The sequence below is a fragment of the Notechis scutatus genome, chromosome 2 (assembly GCF_049901735.1).
Source record: "Notechis scutatus isolate UNSWTSFEM ecotype Mainland chromosome 2, rNotScu1.2, whole genome shotgun sequence".
Lineage (NCBI taxonomy): Eukaryota > Metazoa > Chordata > Lepidosauria > Squamata > Elapidae > Notechis > Notechis scutatus.
The window spans coordinates 111,197,697-111,217,696 of NC_142010.1; the positions used below are offsets into that span (position 1 = coordinate 111,197,697).

General features: G+C 38.5%; 1 protein-coding gene across 5 annotated transcripts in view; it reads left to right on the forward strand.

Annotated features, from left to right (window-relative positions):
* Positions 1-19,748, forward strand: part of RECQL5 (RecQ like helicase 5) — a 71,534-nt gene extending 51,786 nt beyond the window's left edge. For 3 of the 5 annotated variants that reach the window (XM_026667460.2, XM_087955804.1, XM_087955805.1), the window contains 10 exons: positions 2,577-2,613; positions 3,791-3,849; positions 5,095-5,168; positions 6,211-6,304; positions 8,110-8,250; positions 9,476-10,119; positions 10,499-10,574; positions 13,738-13,989; positions 16,620-16,692; positions 17,620-19,748. In XM_026667460.2, the coding sequence (XP_026523245.2) occupies positions 2,577-2,613; positions 3,791-3,849; positions 5,095-5,168; positions 6,211-6,304; positions 8,110-8,250; positions 9,476-10,119; positions 10,499-10,574; positions 13,738-13,989; positions 16,620-16,692; positions 17,620-17,720 (1,551 nt within the window). In that variant the 3' untranslated portion in view covers positions 17,721-19,748. Of the gene's footprint in view, positions 1-2,576; positions 2,614-3,790; positions 3,850-5,094; positions 5,169-6,210; positions 6,305-8,109; positions 8,251-9,475; positions 10,120-10,498; positions 10,575-13,737; positions 13,990-16,619; positions 16,693-16,989; positions 17,146-17,619 lie in introns of all 5 variants that reach the window. The other 2 variants (XR_015747666.1, XR_015747665.1) reach the window with 1 other exon arrangement.
* The last annotated feature ends 252 nt before the right edge of the window (positions 19,749-20,000 follow it).

Here is a 20,000-nt window from a genome sequence, read left to right on the forward strand (position 1 = left end):
ACGCGAACCCCTCCCAGGCTCTCTTCTCATCGGCAAAGACAGCAAAAGGCTTTGCAAATGGAGGGAAGGCTTTGATGCTACAGGCCTTGCCTCCATCTGCAAAGCCTGTTATTGCAGATCTCATTTAGGCCTCCATTTGCAGAGAACAGAAGGCTAAAGTAAAGGGAGATCATGCGAGATCAGTAGCGTGAGAGCTTGCGTTATTGATATCACATGATCTTGTGGTACTTTAGGCCACCATTCTCTGCAAACCGAAGGCCTGAAGCACCGAAGCAGGCCAAGAAACCGAAGGCTCGCTAATTCTTTGCAAGGTGAGTATCCACAGGCCTAGTGCCTATGGAGACCCAGCTTGGGAGATGGAGGGGTGATGAATAGGCAGGACAAATTTTCTAGAGGCTCTGTAGTCATTTATGTGAACTACTGCTGTGGTGATGCAATATTCGTAATTTTGCAACTGTTGTAAATACTTGGGGGGGCTATGTTGTAACTTTGAATGGTCGCTAAGTGAATTGTCATAACTCAAGGGTTACCTAAACATCAAAAGCATGTTTGGATTGAATATATTTGAATCCAGTTGTGCTTCCTAAGAAGTAAGTCACATTGAGTTCAACTGAACTTACTCCCAAGAAAATACAGGTAGTCCTGGATTTACGGCCACAGTGGAACCCAAAATTTATATTAAGTGAGAATTTGTTAAGTGAGTTTTGCCTCATTTCATGACCTTTCTTGCCACAGTTGTGTCGTGAATCACTGCAGTTGATAAGTTAGTAACCTGGTTGTTATGTGAATCTGGCTTTCCCATCGATTTTGTCAGAAGGTTGCAAAAAGTGATCACAAGACCCTGGGATGCTGCAGTGGTCATAGCCAGTTGCCAAGCATCTGAATGTTGATCACATGATCATGGGGATGCTGCAAAGGTTGGAACTGAAAAATAGCCATAAGTCACTTTTTTCAGTACCATTGTAACTTCAAACTGTCACTAATTGAACCGTTGTAAATCGAGGACTATCTGTAAGACTTCAGAATTGATCTAAAATATTAAGATGAAACCTTGTACAAATACTAATTAGAAAGAAAGCCATTCAGTTCCTTTAAAAACTGGATATCATTCTGGCTTTTCTCTGTTGCTAAGAGAATCATATTGTGGGGGCACCTATTGTGCTTCATCACAGATATATGTGTCTTTTGGTAGAACCATATAGTGCAGGGGTCTCCAACCACCGGTCCGCGGACCGGTCCCGGTCCGCGGAACAAGTCCTACCGGGCCGCTGGCTTGCTGGGCGCCGCCATCTTTTTTTGATGAAAAAGTGCTTCCGGTGAGCTTTTCTGGGCAGAAAGCTCACCGGAAGCACGTTTTCATCAAAAAAGATGGCAGCGCCCAGCTGATGCCGGTACCGGGCCGCGCGTAAAAAGGTTGGGGATCACTGATATAGTGTACTTGAGCAAGAGTGGGATTTTGCCTTTATTTTGTTTTGTTTTTAAATTGAGATTGTTGAGAATTGTTTCTGGGCTTAGAGTACAAACAGCAGGCATCAAAGAGAGTAGTTTGTATTTAAAAATCAGACATTAAAGTGGGCAAGATGACATAAAACCACAGAGATTTTGTGACTAATGGCCATTTCACAAGAATTTGCCCACTTTGAATATGTTTCATTTATTGTTATTTATTGTTATTTACTTTTTTTCTAATGTACTGTCTCTATAGATCAGTTAAATTAATTAAATTTTAATGTACTTTTTGTAAATATTGTTGTAAATATATAATTAAGAGCCTGTTAGAGGAGCCACCATTCTTGAATTGCTAGCTCATTCCCTTTTTTAAAATAATGGGAAATCTTGCCACTGAATTTGGACAGCGTAGTGAGAATTGTTTAATTTTATTTATTCATTTATACCTGTGTTTCTTATTTTTATAAATAACTCGAGGCAGTAAACATACATAATACTCCTTCCTCCTCCTATTTTTCCCACAGCAACAAACCTGTGAGGTGGGTTGAGCTGAGAAAGTAACTGGCCCAAAGCCATTCAGCTGGCTTTCGTGCCTAATGGGGGACTAGAACTTACAGTCTTCTGATTTCTAGCCTGGTACCTTAACCCATAGGCCAAACACAGATCTCAACTCAAGGATAAGAAGAATAGGGTTTCTTCACATGTGAGACAATTTTAAATTATTTCTGCTTCTAAGCACTTTCTTGAGTGGTTTCTATATGACTAGAATATTATCTAGTAATATTCATCCAAAATTTATTTATAGAAGTCAGAAAATGTAGATGAAGATACTGTATATGATAAGTTTAACAGTAATTCTACTTTAAGCAGCGAAAGATAAAATACCGTAATTGCCACATAAGTTGGGGGCACTATTGTTATTAACCTGAATCCTGTTAATTAGCCTAAGTAACCAAATTTGGTTTAAAATGTTTTTTAAAATATTTTAATGCATTGATTTTTTGAGTTCAAATTTCAGATTCTTAGTTAAGTTTTAGCATGCAACATTTTTTTAAAAACATTTCATATGGTCATTTGAAATTTGTTGTTTCTGTTTAACTTTAATTTCCATCTTTTTATATCTTTAGGGCAGAGAATCTGAAAATGATAACTTTGTTCTTCCGGGTAAATATTATTTCACATATCAGTTTTGGATAAAGTTTGCATGGGTGTTTTTGAGGAATTGACATTAATTACAGCCTGTATAATAGTTTAGCCTGTAAGATAAAGGGATTCAATCACAGCAGCAATGGGTGCTATATTGGAAGATTGAAGGACCAGGTGGGGATAGTGTGTCCAGAAGATCTGTCTATGAGGATGCATAATCAGTCAAGGCTTTAATCTTCATGAACTCTAATATGAGGGCTAGTTTGATAGAATTAGAAACAAATAACCTGAAATTAATGATAGTTTACAGTAATGAAGAACAGGTGGAAACTGTTCATCCTGCTCAAAAAGGAGATCCTTCTAGCCTCTTTAGCACACAGGTAGAAGAAAAAGGTGCAAAAATTTGAACTTTGATTTAATTATAAATGGAGCTTTCATTTTATACATAGTAGTTGCTGGAATTCTTAGTTTTTCTGTTTACTGTAGGCCTGCAACATTTATAAATTTAATATCTACCACCAGAAAATTGTTTAATGGATATTAGAATGCTATTTGCTCTTTGTATATGACATTACTGACCCCAGGATTCCATGTTGGACTGAACTACAGATAGTATTATTGCCTATGAAGAGCTCCTTGCTAAAGCATTTGGATTTAAGCCCAACACTGGCACAAATAGCTAAATCATATTTTCATTAGCACTTTGCTTTGCTCAGTGCCAAATACCATTCTGGAAATCTGTGATAAATACAGATGTTTGATTAATAATGGCGCTTGGACATCATGTAAATGTGTTTTAGAGCTATCTCATTATGAGTAAGATGAAGTACAAGATAACGTAATTGGTTCTGTAACTTAGGTGGCATTTAAAGATATGGAGAGGAAAAAAAAACCTGCCACTCCTTTAATTGGCCTCAGAATGGCTTTTATGCTATTGAAAATTTCAGAGATAATCAAAAACATATGAGCAAAATAATGCATAATAAATAGTGGGTAAATGTCAGTAAAATGATACACTTTCATTATGATCTATCCCAAAGATAATATAACTGGCAGATTTCCAGATAGCCAATAAGATGTATCCTCATCACATACGCCAACCAACAGGATGTACAGTTATTCTTCCCATTTGTGAAAAGTTTGACAACATATTAGAATTTATTAACTTAACTTGTGTATTTGCTCCTTTTGGTAGATAGCGATTGTCCCTTGAAGGATGCAGCCAGTAGGAAAATTGCTAGAATTACAGTAAAGGTAAGTGGAATTTTTTTCAAGACAGGTTATTTTAATACAATCTACTTATTATTTGTTGTCAACTGCTTAAGTTCTGATATTCAAATAGAAGAGTAAGTGAAGAAAAATATAGCACAGATATGTTTCCTAGATAAAGTTAGGATCAACCAAAATCTAGGTGAGAGACCTCTTCAGTGCAACTCTGTCTCTTTACAGTACTTTGTGAGTAGTGTACAAATGTCAGCATATTGCACCCAACAATCTGGACCCCATTTTACCACCCTCAGAAGAATAGAAAGCTGAGTCAACTGCTGGCAGTGGGCAGAGTCAGCCTGCAGTACTATTCTATCCGCTGCGCCACCAGATGCTCTTATACATGGAATTTTAAAAGCAAGAGAGAGATGTTTTAATATCAGATGTGCTTAATAATGTAGAAAGATTTCTAAAAGTTCTTTCTGATTACTTGGTTTTATACTAGTGGAGCAAATCCTTACTAGTAAAAGAAAATCTATGTGCTGTTCACCTGAATTTTTATGATGTGATGAGGATTCAGATACCCTTCTTTCACTGCTTCTTCCACATCCAGACCTAAAGAACCATAGTAAGTCTTAGCCTCAGCTTTCACGTAATACAGTTTAGTTCATTCTGAACTACTTGTCTCCAATATGATATAACATTCACACACAGGTATTGATTTATAGCTTTAAAATGTCTTCATGGTTATTTTTTTTATTAATACCTGTGCATTATTTGAACTTTATGAGTGGTCTAGAAACCATTCTGTAATCCCCACCAAAAGAAATGTTCAGGGAGTGCTTTAAATGTATTTTCAGAGTTCCATAAATAAATTTGTATTTCTTTTTCTGATTTTTTTAAACTTGTCTTAGCTGTTCAGACCATGGTATTGACTTCTCCAGTCCTTATCATCCCAACTCTGTGAAACCTTTTTATTTATACCCTGAAACATGTTTTTTAAAAATCAGTTAATGATATTGTAATCTGTCATACATATCCTGATTTTGATGAATACACCAAACAATTATTGCATTGGGTTCTTTCTTACTTCATTTTAGGCCTGGGTTAATCTTTTTAAAGAAAAAGCTTAATAAGCAAAACATAGACCTTGACTGTAATACTGTAACCCCAACTCCTGGAACAATTATTAGGATAGCAGGACAGATATGATCCTGGAAATTATCCTGTTGCACGTACATTGTTTCACTTTTGGCAAGGAACACACTTCCATATGTCCTCTTTTTATTTTAGGCTCGAGAACACTGCCTTAGGATGCTGGAAGAAGCATTGATCACCAACCAGCAAGCAACACCAGTTACAGATAGGTAGATCTAATCCAATTTGGTGGAAGAGTCCCAGAGCTCCCTTTGGATCCTTTTTCTCCCTGCCCTCAGACAAGTTAAGGGCACAGATGCAGACCAAATATAAGAGCTCTATACTACACAGAAGGACTACCGTGTATAAGAGCTTCGGCTGTTCCCTGTAGTTTCATCCAGCCTTTCCTTCATGGCCCTTGCAAGGGACACATGCAGGTGAAATTTTTGGATAGGGAAGGAATATACACACACATACTTGTTTCAGTTTCAAATTCCAATATGTTGATTTGCCAGATTTTCTATTAGTCTTAAAAGAGCTAAGGAAACAAATCACTTCTGTGGGGAATTTTTTTGTGCTATTTCTATTGCTATTTTTGTTCTCAAGTTGCCCTGGGATTTGTTTTTCTTCTTGAAAGACAGTCTATAAATGAGTAAACTTGCATATCGCTGCCATATTTTGAACCATGGAAAAATTTAAGAGTATTTGCACAAGTCACACAAAGTGTCATCATGCTTCAGTTTAAAGCTCTAAATATGCATATTTTTAGGGATGACTATGTTGGTTCTCCAGCAAATGCCATTGTTGGAATCCAAGTATGTAGTTATGTGGTCATTTTTGTATTACTGGGTAAACCTTTTTCTTATCCGAATGTGATTATCTGAATGACCCAAGTATATTTGCATCTTTTCTTCTGTGATCTAAATACTGCAATTCCTTTTGTTTCCACCAGAGGATAGCAATGTACTATAAAAATACACCATACTGCAAAAAATAAAAATAAAAAAATAGGCAGGTTAGAAGTACTTGTGCAATAAACTAGAAATATTGAAATGAAAAATATAACTTTGGGTTACTGTTTTTTGTCTCCTTCTTTGGGGAAGAATAGCCAATTGCCACTAGTATTTTTGCATTCAGGCAATAATTTGGAACTGCCAACTGTCGCAATATGGATTCTACAATGACACCTCTTATAAGAAAGTATGGAACATTTCCTTTGTATTGGGAGAAACGCCTTTGGCCACTGATTCTCAAACTATGGGTCTGTTTTAGTTCAGGTTTTCTAGCGTGTGCTGTAGAGATGGAATATGAAGCTTTCCGGACCAATAAGATGGCAAACCTCTACAAGGCATCAGTTCTAAAGAAGGTAATAAACAGTTGTGGAGATTGACATTGTGGGCCAGAGTTCTCTGATAGCTGGATTTCTTGAAACATATGGTCATAAAGAAAAAAGGTGGTGTGTTTGCTGTTGTCATGTAGATCTTCAACAGAATGCAGATTCAGTAATAATCAGATTTGTAGCAGTTTTTAAATCAAGCATTGAATATCTTCTCAAGAATGTATGCTTTGAAATTGTATCTGTGTCAGCAGTACAGCTGTCCCTCATTCATTTCTGAACAGCCCTTCTTTAAGACTATAGTGGTTGCAGCAACAGAATAAAATTTCACAAAGGATTAAAGGGGGGGGGGAACCTACTTCTTCTATAAATGTTGGCAGAGCCTTCTAGTCAAATGAAAGTAGACAAGTGGCTTGGGATATCTAGAAAAATTCATCGCTTCAGCAGCTGAAGGCGTTGCTCTCTTTTGCATGCTTTGGAAGCCATTCTCTAACACTGAGAATGGAGACTTGCACGACTCTCCTTGTGGGTAGCTCTATAACAGGAGTGTCAAACTGGCAGCCCACAGGCTGGATGTGTCATGCACAGGCCTCACCCACCCCAGCTCCGCAAACGGGAAATTTTTTTGCGAAATGTCATGTGACAGCAATGTGACACAGCAAGTTTGACACCTGTGCTCTTTAAGGATCTGATGTGTACATAAGTGTCAATTTCAGTGGCAAAATCTTCCTCTCAGAGGTAGAGAAGAAGCACCACTGACCAAAAATTAGTAACAATTCTGCACTCAACTTCTAGTGCTCCTCTGTAATTTCTAGGATCTTGCTTCATTTTGGATAGGTACAGTATAAATAAGCGGCTTGAAAGACAGGCACCTAAAGGTTTGCTGCCTTCCCCTTGAAATTGCCCCACTCTCAGAGGTTGATGCTGCAGACCGTGTCCCAATTATGGATTGCCCTTTCTTGCATTGATTGTTTGGCACTACAGTGGAATCTTAAGTACAACTTGAACTTAAATTTGTCCCATAATTCACTGATCATTATTGTTCTAAAGATTTTGTTGTTTTCTTTGTTAATTTCTCACATTCCTATATTTAAGCTTAGGATAGGATATGCATTTAAAAAAGGGGGGAGTGCATCTATTTTGAATGATTCATTGTAAAGCCAGAACTTTGTTTTGGACAAAATAAGGGGAGAAAAGTCCATGCTATCTGTGCTCAAGACATTTGAATGAGAGTTCAGACAAGGGAGGAATAGTTGAAAGTTAATCCAGGTGAGATTGTTAGAACCTGATTGGGAATGATGGTAATGCTACATTAATTGGTTTGCATAAGGAAAGCCTAATTCCTCAACATTTCCTTATATGGATTTCCTGCTTGTTGCAACTACGGATAATCCTTGCTTAACAGCCACTCATTCAGCAACCGTTTGAATTTATGACAGTGCTGATCAAGTAATAGTTATGACTGATGCTTGTACTCAGGTCAGCCGCAGTATCCCACAATAACAGGTTCACCATGTGCAACCTTCTTTCCTGGCTTCCTACAAGCAGAGTCAATAGGGGAAGTCAGTAGGAGGTCACAGGAAGTGACCACGTAAAGTCCTTGCTTAACACCCATTTGCTTAATAATGGCAACCAGAAGTGCCAGATGTTCTGTCACAAAGCGGTGAAGTGACTTGACATTGTGCTTTATGAGTGTGTCAGTTAGCAGTAGAAATTCCAATGTTGGTGACTATGTAGACTAAATGAGGACTAGTATATTGAAACAAACACAGTAAAGTATGGGAGACAGAATCCTCTGGATAGCCCTCTTTACTCTGTCCCTTTTTTCAATAAAGGTCACAGAAATTAACAAAGCTTCCAAAAATGGGGAGTTGTACGTTCTCCCGGACTTGGGAATCAGTGACTATCCCAAGATGAAAGGTGAACCAACTACTACACATGATGACGTCTTCTGTCAAGCATCCAAAGTGAATACTGTAAGTGCTATGAACCTTTTGTTTATAATTCATTATTGGGTAGGTGATTTTTGCAACAGATTTTGTTTGATGCATAATTACCTTGAGTTTTCAGAAGTCCCTTTGTTATACTTGCCATATAGCCCCAAAGGTGTTTTTTCAAAAGGGGCAACTGGACTTTCTGGTTTTTCTTTGAAGACATTTCACTTCTCATCCAAGAAGCTTCTTCAGCTCTCTTGAAGCTTCTTGGACGAAAAGCAAAACATCTTCAAAGAAAAACAAGAACTCCAGTTGCCTCTTGAAAAAGCACCTTTGGGACAACCATGATCTGGATGAATCTCCATAGACATTTGCCATATAGGAAAAATACCTATCCATGTACTACTACAATTCTCTTTCTTATAACCTTGAACTGGCCAAAATGGTACACCATAGGGCAAAACTTTTTGGAATAAGGTTAGTGGCTAACTTTTAGAATGCATCCAAAATCTGGGATCCATGATTCCCATAGAATGGAAATTTGGCAAATTTTATACAACATTTTATGACATAAAAATTAACGCCAAACAGTGTATGACGTAATACAAAATGTCATAAAACATTTCCTGGGCTTCCTGTTGGTCTGCGCTCTACACTTCAACATGGGCTATTTTCAAGGCAGGTACATGTCTCTGAATGCATCCCAATTTTTCCAGTGAAGGCAGTACATTAGTTCTCTCGTTGAAGGCATTGAGAAATCTAATGAGGAAATAACTCTGCAAGGATGGCCCAAAGGCATCACATGTTGTCTAGTATATTACTATTACATTCTCCTGTTTGTTTGTGTGTAACTTTAACTGGCCAAAATTGTGCATCATATGGAACAGTTTTTGAACCAAAGTACTCCAAATAGGATAACTTACAGAATGCATCCAAAATCCAAAACCCATAATTCCCCTGAAATTGAAATTTGGCAAATTTTCTATAACATTTTATGACCTAATACAAAATAAAAAACCTTTCCCTGTGGCCCTGATATTTGACTGGGCTATACAATTCAACATGGGCTATTTTCAAGACAGATTCATCTCTGAATATTTCCCTGAATTTTTAAAAAATGTTTCCTGTGAAGGCAGGAAAGAAGCTCTGCATGCATTAGAAATAAAAAAAAAAAAAGATCGTAAATGATTGTGCTTTTGATTTCAAATTTTCTTAGGCAAGTTTAAACGATTTAGAAATCTAACTACTTTTCATCTCTTTCCCCAAGTTCAAACCCAAGAGAATGGGGATTGGATTTCGAAGGATGTCTGGCATGTTCCAGTCTGCTTCAGAGGTTCTATCTGCTAAGGAAGGAGATGACATTAATGTTATAAAAGAGGAAATTGGCTCAAACTGGAAGGAGGACAGTAGCTGTGGTCCCAAGCCTTTGGATATGGAGGACATTCTTGATAAGGAGGAAGCAACCAACAAAATATGCAAAAACGGTGGTGAATCCCCTGAAAAGAAAGGACAGCATGACACTGCTGAGGCTGTCACCGCCTTAGCAATTAGTCCTGAAAAGAGAAAACCTACTAAGAAGCAGTTGCTGTTGGCAGAAGCCGCTAGGAAAGAATCTCAGAACATCTCCAAATTCTTCTCCATCCCCAAAGCAGGATGTCAAGTCAAGGCTTCAGAAAATGATTTGGCAGAAGAGAACATCAACTGTCTCAATGAACTGCCTCAGTTTCCCTCCCGAAGAGCATGTGAAGTGAAAGCTGAACCTCCAGAAACTGCCACTGTCTTTAAAGAAGAACTATCAAGTTCATCCCCCGCAAAAGAGCAGGAATCCAAGAATATAGAAAATATGCCTTTGAGCGGTCAAAGATTAGGGAGAGAGTACTCATACTCAGGATCAAGTTTTGAAAAGCTAAAGTGAGATATGTTTTTCTTTGCCTCTCAGTTATTACCTTTTTTGAAGTTGGGATAGACAGTGGGCAGTTGAATAGAAGCAATGATTCAACTATAGTTTCTCCCGTCAAATTTGAGATTGTTGTAATCACACTGGAGAAGCAATTGAATTTAAGCATGTTGCTCATCCTGAGAGTTGACACAGGTTGTACGAGTACAACTAAAGGTGAAAAAGCTAAACCTTATCTATATTTGGATTGAAATTGAGCAGAAGGATAGCTCAGTATGTAGACATTGGAGATCTAAGTGTAGGCTAATTTCAGGCACTTCTTCCTCTGTCCCCATAAAGATGTAACATTATTCTTACAAGATGTATCTGTTATACTTTTTTTTTTTCTTGAAGGGCTGAATTTTTGGTTGAAGAAGATACAACCAATGATTGTGAATATCTTAATGGAAAAAGACCAGGATCAGCTGAAGTGAGTTATATTTTATTAAAATTGCCTGTCTCTCTATCCATCCATATATACACACAAAGGGAGGGAGGGGGAGAGAGAGAGGGAGAGAAAGGGAGGGAGAGAGATAAAGAGGCATATAGAGGGATGGGCCCGAGATTTGATAACAGGAATATAGGAGTGAATAGGAAGTAGCAAGTGAGATGATTTCTGTTTGCCTGAACTAATTCCAAATGACATTTGCAGTGAGGCCAACTAAGATTCAGGTGGCAATTTAATAAATTGATAAATACATGATGCTTCATCCAAGAGAAGTCAGTTTCTTCTTTATAGAATTTGTCTCTAGTGCTAACCACCAAATGACAGTGACATTAAGGCTGTCTGACTTAATTAATGTAATTAATTGGTCATGCATCTGAAGTACATGACTGTGAGTGGGGAAAGAGAAGAGTATATAATATATACGTATACAGAAAATAAAACACACAGCAGACAGAAAAATAATAAAAACACAATAATATTAGCACAAACAGGATTTTGTGTGGGTTACTTCTAGAATTTAATGCTAACACTATATTGGTTTCATTGCATTGCATTTTAGTGATGCACAAATCAGTGTTAATATCATATTTGGGAACTGGCCTTCTTTTGGTTTATTTTTGACTGTTCCTATTTTTAATGAGTAAATAGTATTCATTTATTTTTCTCAAACAAAGATTGTCCTCTTTTGATCATGTAATAGCAGAATGTGGGCAATGACTAATATGACATCTTGCCTTAGAAGATATGTAGACAAAAAAGTCTTTGTTAGTCTTGTGGCTTTTGTCTGGTCCAAATTAAAGCAAAGGGTCAAACAGAGTAGAGGAAGAGATGTGATTAGCACTGAAGATTTTGTGCTTGTTAATTTGTGTTCTTGGATATCTGTTTGATCCTTTGCTTCAGACTATTAATGAGGATAGAACCAGGCTTCAGAAAAGTCATGATAATTTCCTTTGATGAGTGTATATCTTTTGAGATGATGATGCATCTTCACTGAGAAATGTAGATAACAAAGGAATATTCTGTTGTGTTTTGTTGGGCCTGCCTGCCAAATTTCTGTCTCTATCTTGAAGAGGTTTCCATTGTACCTTTTGTTTATAAAAGTTATTTAACAAGATATTACTGAGTTATTTCCAAAAGAAATTAAAACTAAAAAAAGCTGTTAACACTTTTTGATAGTGACCTTCCTGATTAATTATATAATGAATCTTCATATATTACTAAGTGAAAATATTAGATAGTTTAAAAAGAAACTGTTTTTGTGAACCTGCTTCACAAAATTTTATATTGTTTCTTGTTGTATCTGTCAGTGTTACTGGCTTTTTTTTTTTAGATCTGTCATTTGGTTTGGATTGCTCAATTAAGAAAAACAAATCTTATCATAACTGTATAGAATTAGTGAAATACCCTTTATGATTATTGCCATTTTTATTTTTTGTTGTTTTTAACAAAAATTTTAAGTAACATTAAAATGTGTTCTGTTGTACATTAGTGCCTTTAAATAATTAAAACTAAAAATTAAAAGTTCCAGAATTATGAGTTGTTATGGAGAGGCACCTTGTTCCATATGGGAATAATTTGTTTGAGAAGAAGTGACTTCCTATTTTCTTTTTTACGACTGTGATAAGTGCAAATGAAAATTCAGTTTTTACTCTGTCATTATGGCATTACTTAACATTTTTATAGGGACACTGTGAATCAGTGGCTAAGACGCTGAGCTTGTCGATCAGAAAGGTTAATAGATCACGGCAGTTTGAATCCTAGTGTCGTAACGGCAGTGAGCTCCCGTTATTTGTCCCAGCTTCTGCCAACCTAGCAGTTTGAAAGCACATAAAAATGCAAGTAGAAAAGAGGGATCACTTTGATGGGAAGGTAACAACATTCAGTGCGCCGAGGCGTTTAGTCATGCCGGCCACACGACCACAGAGACATCTTCAGACAGCGCTGGCTCTTTGGCTTTTTAATGGAGATGAGCACCGCCCTGTAAAGCTGTTGTGATGACCCAGAGTATATCAGAAATATATATAACAAAACCCAAAACGTAACTAAAAAGTCCTTTAATGCCTTCAACTTGGCTTCACTGTTTAATTGTTCACAGTGGAGGAGTTAACTATTTTCAAAATAACTTTTCAAAGGAAAGAAACACAGTTCAAATTAAGGGCCGATAACTGAAGCAAAAACCAAAACAAAACCGCATTGAATAAAGTTCCACGACAGACCAGGATAGATAATTGCCAACCAGGAAGATAACCAGCCAGTCCGTTGGAAGAATCGCCAACCAAGATAAACCTTGCTTAGGAATAAACACAATTGTCTCCAGCGTCTGTTAGCAAGCAGGTCCAAACTCTCATGCAGATCTCACACCTGCAACCCATGAAGAGGATCATGGCCCTCTCCTCCCAAGTAGACCATGTTTTTACCCTGATCCTCTCCCTCCCAAGTAGACCACGTTTACCCTGATCCCTCTCCTCCCAAGTAGACCACGTTTTACCCTGATCCTCTCCTCCCAAGTAGACCACTGCTTTTACCCTGATCCTCTCCTCCCTGCATGCCCTAGGATGGATAGGGGTGGGCCTGGGTCCTCCTCTGACTGCTCAGAGTCAGTCTCCACCAGGGGCATGACCGCTGCAAGCGACTAGCATGTATGTGCAAGGGGAACCTTTACCTTTTAACATTTTTATAACTTTTTTTTGCACTTTTGCTTTTTGTCTTTTTCTCATCCCCCCTCTTTATTTTAAATACTGAATTAGTTCTTGCTATTTTCCATCTTTTTTTTCTTTCAAACTTTGGTAAAGATATAAAAAAGAAATAAGGTGTTTTTTTTCCCCCTTCTGCTTCTTGAATTAAGAAATCAGATCACATTATCATCTCTTGACACACGCAATGTTGAGGGCTAAGTTGTAAATCATATAGACCAGAGGTCTCCAACCTTGGCAACTTTAAGACTTGTGGACTTCAACTCCCAGAATTCTCCAGCCAGCAGAGCTGGCTGGAGAATTCTGGGAGTTGAAGTCCACAAGTCTAAAGTTGCCAAGGTTGGAGACCTCTGATTATAGACAAAAAACATGTGTTTCTTGTATTTCTGGAAGGCTGCTTAGGTTTAGCCGTGTAAAGTTGCCTAAAGGATTTCTTCTTTCTGCCTTTCCAGGACCTGGAAAGCCCTGCTGAAAAGAGGCTACGGATGATGAACAAGTCCACCATTTTGTCACAGTCAGAGGGGAAAGCTGATAGCCTGGCAAAAAAGAAAGTCACCTTTGACCCAAATTTATCACAGGATGATAAAGAAGGGACCACGAGAGCCATCCAGCCACCTTCTAAAACATTGTCGCTTAAGGAAACAGCAAATATTGTTGTAAAATATTTGACTCCTTTCTACAAAAGTGGGAAATTTGCATCTAAGGTGGGTTATGAACTATTTAATTCCCTCCCTCTCCTCCTCCTCCTCTTTTTGATTTATGTTTCCCGATCGGTTAAAGCCTCCATGGTGACACAAAAGTTAGGTATGAAATTAAATGCTGTTGCAGACGATATCTAAGGAAATGCATGGGAATTACAATTTCCACAGTCGTGTCATCTTAGTCCTTCGTCCTACAGGGTGCGGATGGGACAGTGCTGGATAGAGCTAAGCTTGTTATTATTATTATTATTATTATTTTCCTGCCACTGTATTCCAGTGAAATAAGCACAGTACTTTCAAACAGTTGCATGTACCGTAATGCGGATAAGGCGACCCGGCGATAGCGCCCCCAACATTCCCTCAAAATATAGTTTGTTAATACCGCCCCTCTTCCGCCGCCTTCCCTTTTGCCTTTTTTTTTGAGGCCTTTGAGGAAGCGTGAACGAAGGAGCGCCGCCTCCCAGCCCCGACGCCGGGCCCGCTGAGGACCCCTGGGGTTGCAGCGCCGGCCCGTCCGCTGCCTCGGAAGGAGCAAAAGGAAGCCCGCGGCGCTGTCAAGGCGCAGCGGCCCTGGTTTGCCCCTCCGAGGCACGCGGCGGGCCGCGGCGCCCGCCCGCAGCCCGGCGCGGCCGCCTCTTCGGCTACGCGCAGCCCCCAAAAGTGCCTCAGCATGAGCGCCGCGGTGCTTCCCAATACTATTGCGAACACCGGCTATAAGCGCCCCCAATTGGGCATCTTTTCAGGCAAAAAGTTATCGGTATTTAACTTGCTTTCTTTATGAGCAGACAGCACTGTCCTCCATTTATAATTTTTCTGTCTTCCCCATTACTTCCATCAACTCCTAACAAAACACATTCAAGGGGAATAATGTAACATAGCAGCAGTGTTTCGGGATAGGTAAGTAATAGTAAGTAGGGACATGCAAATTGTGACACCACAAAAGGTTCCACCCTAGAACAAAACATTTCATGTGACCCAGAACTAATCTGACCTCAAAATGGGCTTCTCCGAATACTCCACAAGCAGTTTAACAAATTGGAACCCTCTTGAGCAGAGCTGTCAAACTTCATGGCCCACGGGCCAGCTGCGTCATGCGCTGTCCACGCCCATCCCCGGTTTAGCGAATGGGAAAAAAGTCTCGATACATCATATGACGACATGAGTTTGACACCCCTGCTCTTGAGTGTCTTGTTGCGACTCCCATTCCATGGTTGAACAGCCCACTTCAAAGCCGGAGCCTTTCACCAAATAATGTTTTGCACATCACGTAGAAGCCCACTGCCTGGAAGCGCCTTCTCAGTTGTAGTTTTCATTCATTGAGGAATATGCATGTAAGTCAGCAGTTTATTCCTCTTCAAGACATTGATGTCTGCATGAACCTCTCTTATCAGTTCAGCTGTTCTTCTGATCTCACTTATGGGTGATTGTGCATTTAATCAGAATGGTAACATCACTAGAGCTACTTTGCTTTCTTACCAGGACAAAAATGTTGAATTCTATACTTGCTACTCTACCACAAGGATAAAGAGTATACTGCAGTATGTCCAGTAAAGGCTTCTATGAGTTGGAGTCGGCCCAGATTACTTCAGCACAATCTATTGGATAGGGAACAACCTATTTATTGCTTGCTTATTCATTTAAAATAAGCAAAATACTGATATATCTAGTGATACCTCCCTTAGCACATACCAGACCCTATCTAGCGTGGATCAAAGCAAACCACCAATATCAAGCATCTGTTTTATTTCCAATAATGCTTCTGGGGTCTAGTATAATTCTTAGAAAATAAAAATGGCAGATGACAACCCTGTGCTTTTTAGATGTACCTACCTAACTCCTCAAGAGAACAAGGCAAAGATAAAACATGTGGTAGAAAACACTGAAAGTTTGAGTGGTTGGCAGGGAGCAACTTCCCAGTGTGCCTTCTGGCTACCTCATTAAGGGGAGTCATTGTGTAAGACAGATTCTCAAAATTAAAAAATCAAAATCCCTTGTAGATCCCTGGATCGAATACTATTATACAAGCATCTAATTCAGGCCTGGGCGTTTTATGGCCTCTGAGCCACCTTCGGCTTTTTTTCTGTCCCCGTCCAGCCCGCATGAGGTCAGTTGGAACTTAGAAATCAAATGTAAATAAGCAGGAGACAAAGCTAAGTCGGGTTCAACTCTCTGCAGTTGCCCTGCGCTCGCTCCTTCAGTCAATTGACAGGTGTAGAGGGGTGGGGAGACGTAGCACTTTTCTGCTCCTGCATCGTACTCGCCCTTTAAATGAAGCAATCTGAGGCATTGAAGTGATTTGAGGACATCAAATCAGTTCGGCTCTTCACCACAGTCTCAGTTTCTCATGTGGGCCCTTGGGAAGATTAATTGCCCCTCCCTGATCTAGCAGAACGTGGAATTTATTTTAGTTTCACAGCCTTGACTGACTTGTGATGTCTAATTGTTTGCCCAGGCACCTATTTGAATCACAGATACCATGTTCCCTATTGTATGATAAACAGAGCACCTTAATTACGAGGCTGCCCAGCTGGGCATCAATTACTTTGTCTTGCATAGAAGCACAAGAGTTAGATATTAATGAGGGAATTGCATTCCATGATGCTTATTCTGCTCCCTTATCTCTTACCTGGCAGGATTTGTTCAAGGGATTTGCTCGACACCTCTCTCATTTGTTGGCTGCAGATAAAAGTAGTTTCCGCAAAACAGGTGAGTTGCCAAATAAAGGATGGGGTAAAGGAATGTCTTGTGCTTTGTCCCTCATATTTGGCAAAATTGTTGACTTGTAGAGATCTGTAATTTTCAGCTCCTTTTTTGGTATGGGGGAGATAGGGTATAATTACGCTTGTAGTATTTTTGATATAATGGAAATGTTTGAAAATGTTTGTGTTGTTGATAAAGTATAGGAATTGGAGATATATATGACTTTCAGTAATTGGAGATTGTTTTCTGCACATTTTTCTTGCTCACCATTAGCTCACTTTTATTCATTTATTTATTTATTAGCCCCTCATATCCTGAACATAAATTGTTTCAACTTCTACCCTCAAAACGACGCTATAGGGCATTGCACACCAGAATAACTAGATACAAGAACAGTTTTCTTCCCATTGCCATAACTCTGCTAAACAACTAATTCCCACAACACTGTCAAACTATTTAGTAAGGCTGTATTACTATTATTATTCTTATCTTTCCTATTACCTATCTCCCTTTCTACTTATGACTATAACTTTGTTGCTGGTAACTTTACAATTTATATTTCCTAGTATGATTTTTGTTGATTGCTTATTTAGTATCCTATGACTCAGTAAGTGTTGTATCTTATAATTTATAATGAATGTATTTTTATAATGACTATAATCATGATTTATCACTTATTGCTTGTATGTACGCTGAGAACTTGTGCACCAAAGACGAATTCTTTGGTGTCCAATCACATTTGGCCTATAAAGAATTCTATTCTTAACGTTATTCTCACCACATTCTGTGTCCTACCATGTACTGTTGACTGTATTTTGCAAATGCCGTTTGAGCCAAAAGGCACCATTTGCATTTGGTAATTAATGAGAGGTGTGATAAATAAACTGTGATTAAGAAGGTCATTATCTCAGGTGGCACTCTTTCTGTTTTCAGTGAAAGAAGAAGCGCAGAGGCAGATCAAGACATTTTTCAAAAGACGGGACAAGTGTGAAAGCGAAACGGACTGGCAGGAGCTGACCACTTTTGAAACGTGACTCATGAAAGGCCCTGCTTCATTTTGCTGGTTGTGACAGAAGACTGTTGTCTCTCCAAGTTTCACTGTAGCTACACTTTGTAACGATGCAATGAGGGAGCGGAGGGAGAGGGCAATTGAGGAGATAGAGGCTCCAGGGTTAAGGATTTGATCTGCACCATACACCATTTGTATGTCTGGGGGGGGAAAAAGTCATATTGCTGTCAGGTTTTAAGGGCAGCCTACTTTCTTCTTCTAGCAAGTATGAGTGAACTGAATTTTATTATTTGGCTAGGCATATGATTGTGACTGGAGAGTCTCCAGTCTTTTAATACAGATTTTACTGGCAGCTGCCTTAAATAGAAGACATGCATTTGCCTCAGTCAGGATTTCTTTGCTGTGAGAGTAAAGTGTTAGAGAGTACTTTGGGGAAGACCAGTTAATTTATAATTGAAAGGAAACCCGGAAGAGTTATTTTGGCCAAAGCTCTTTAGATTTCTGTTATTTTATGGTATTGACGTGTTTCTTTTATTCCAAAAGTGTTCCCTTACACCAGAATATTTTTAAAAAAATTAAAGCTAACAAAATGTGCTGAGTTGACTGGGCAGCATATTGACCGAATTTTCCCTGAGTTAGTAATATAATAACAAATTAAATGCAGCAAATTAAGGGCATAGCAACCAGTACTAATTAAACACATACAAGAGGGACTTCCAATGTAGGCAACAGGAACTATTTTGATGCTTAAACTTTCCTACATTATTTTCATTCCCAATTACTGCTCCAGTAACCCTGCTCTCCTATGAAGTTCTAAATGTGCAATTAAGGAATTCTGTCCTCCTTCTGCATCATCTGTCAGTATTTGCTTTTTGTACCTAAGCTATCTGATAGGTGTTAGTGTAAGTTTCCTTCATCTCTCACCAGTATGACCAGGGTCTTTGTTGGCTGGGAACATTGGAAGTTATCCTTTAGACTGGGTTTGGGAAGAAAGTTATGGTGCAAAAATGTTTTTAAGGAGAGAATTAATATTGTGTCTTGCTTCTGTTCCTAGTTGACATGTCTTTCTTTATCCAAGAGGGACTATACACACTAATGTGGTTAGAAATGTCTAGTTAGGAGCAGATTTTTCTTTTCATAAAACCTCAGGAATAAAGGTCAACAATACCTCCCTTCCCAAAGATTCTGTTCTTCTATATTAATCGAAAGGAAATGCCTGATATATTTAAGGGAAATTGCCATTGCAGTATCTGCACATTGCTCTAAAATTACTTAGTTTTAATACTTTACATTGCATTTTTATTTTTGCATATGGAGTAAATTCTAGACCCTTAAAGAAGATAATTCTTCACAAACATTTTCAGTTGATTCTTGCAAGGCTGTTACACAGATTATTTGTATGGTGAGGAGCTGTAACCTTTTGAGGAACTCTTGGATTTGCCCCACTATAAACATGGGTTTGTTGTACTAAAATGCTTTTAGGTAAATAATGTAAAATTAGCACTTTAAAATATGAAAAATGTGAGAAATTACCAACTACTGTAGTAGTCTCCAATTCCCACCTTGAAGTTGAGTTGCTTCAAATAGTTTTGTTTTCAGGCAAGAAAAAGATAATTACAGCCTGCTCACATTCCCTATCATAAGTAGAGAAATAAATGTGCATTTGAAAGAAATGAGATAATTCTTTTCATATGTCACATACTTAAAAGCCATACTACTGTATTGTGCCTCCAATCTGGGCCTAACTTGTAACTCAGTATTATGGCAAAGTGACCCAGAGCTTACAAGGAAAAGGCTCCTTTATTGATATTTAAGAGAAACTGAATATATTTGGGGATTCTTGGTTAAAATAGTAGTTTTTATCATTATTGTTTTTTGACCTGTGCCTTAGATCTGTCCCTAGAAAAGCCACTGATCTTTCTGATGTCGAGAACTGACAGACAAAGACAGAATTGTGGAAGAGATCTTCAAATTTGCTTCTGCTGGAGAAATAGGCTTTGTAACTTTAAAGGTACATGGCAAGCTGCTAATAAAATTAATGTTAAAGATGTTACTCTAGTGGCTTTTATTTATTCAGAACAAATCTTTCTATGTCTGGTAAAGTTAAATCAGTCACTACTTAGCATAGTCTGTGAACTAAGAGAATTTCCAGTGGGAACCATTCTGCACTCCATGCAAAGTGTGCACACAATTGTTTGTGTATAACAGCTGAGATGATTTATTTCTGACTGCAGTGTATCTTAAATTAGTGGTCGCCAACCGGTGGACCACGGCCCACCGGTGGTCCGTGAGAAAATTTTGGCGG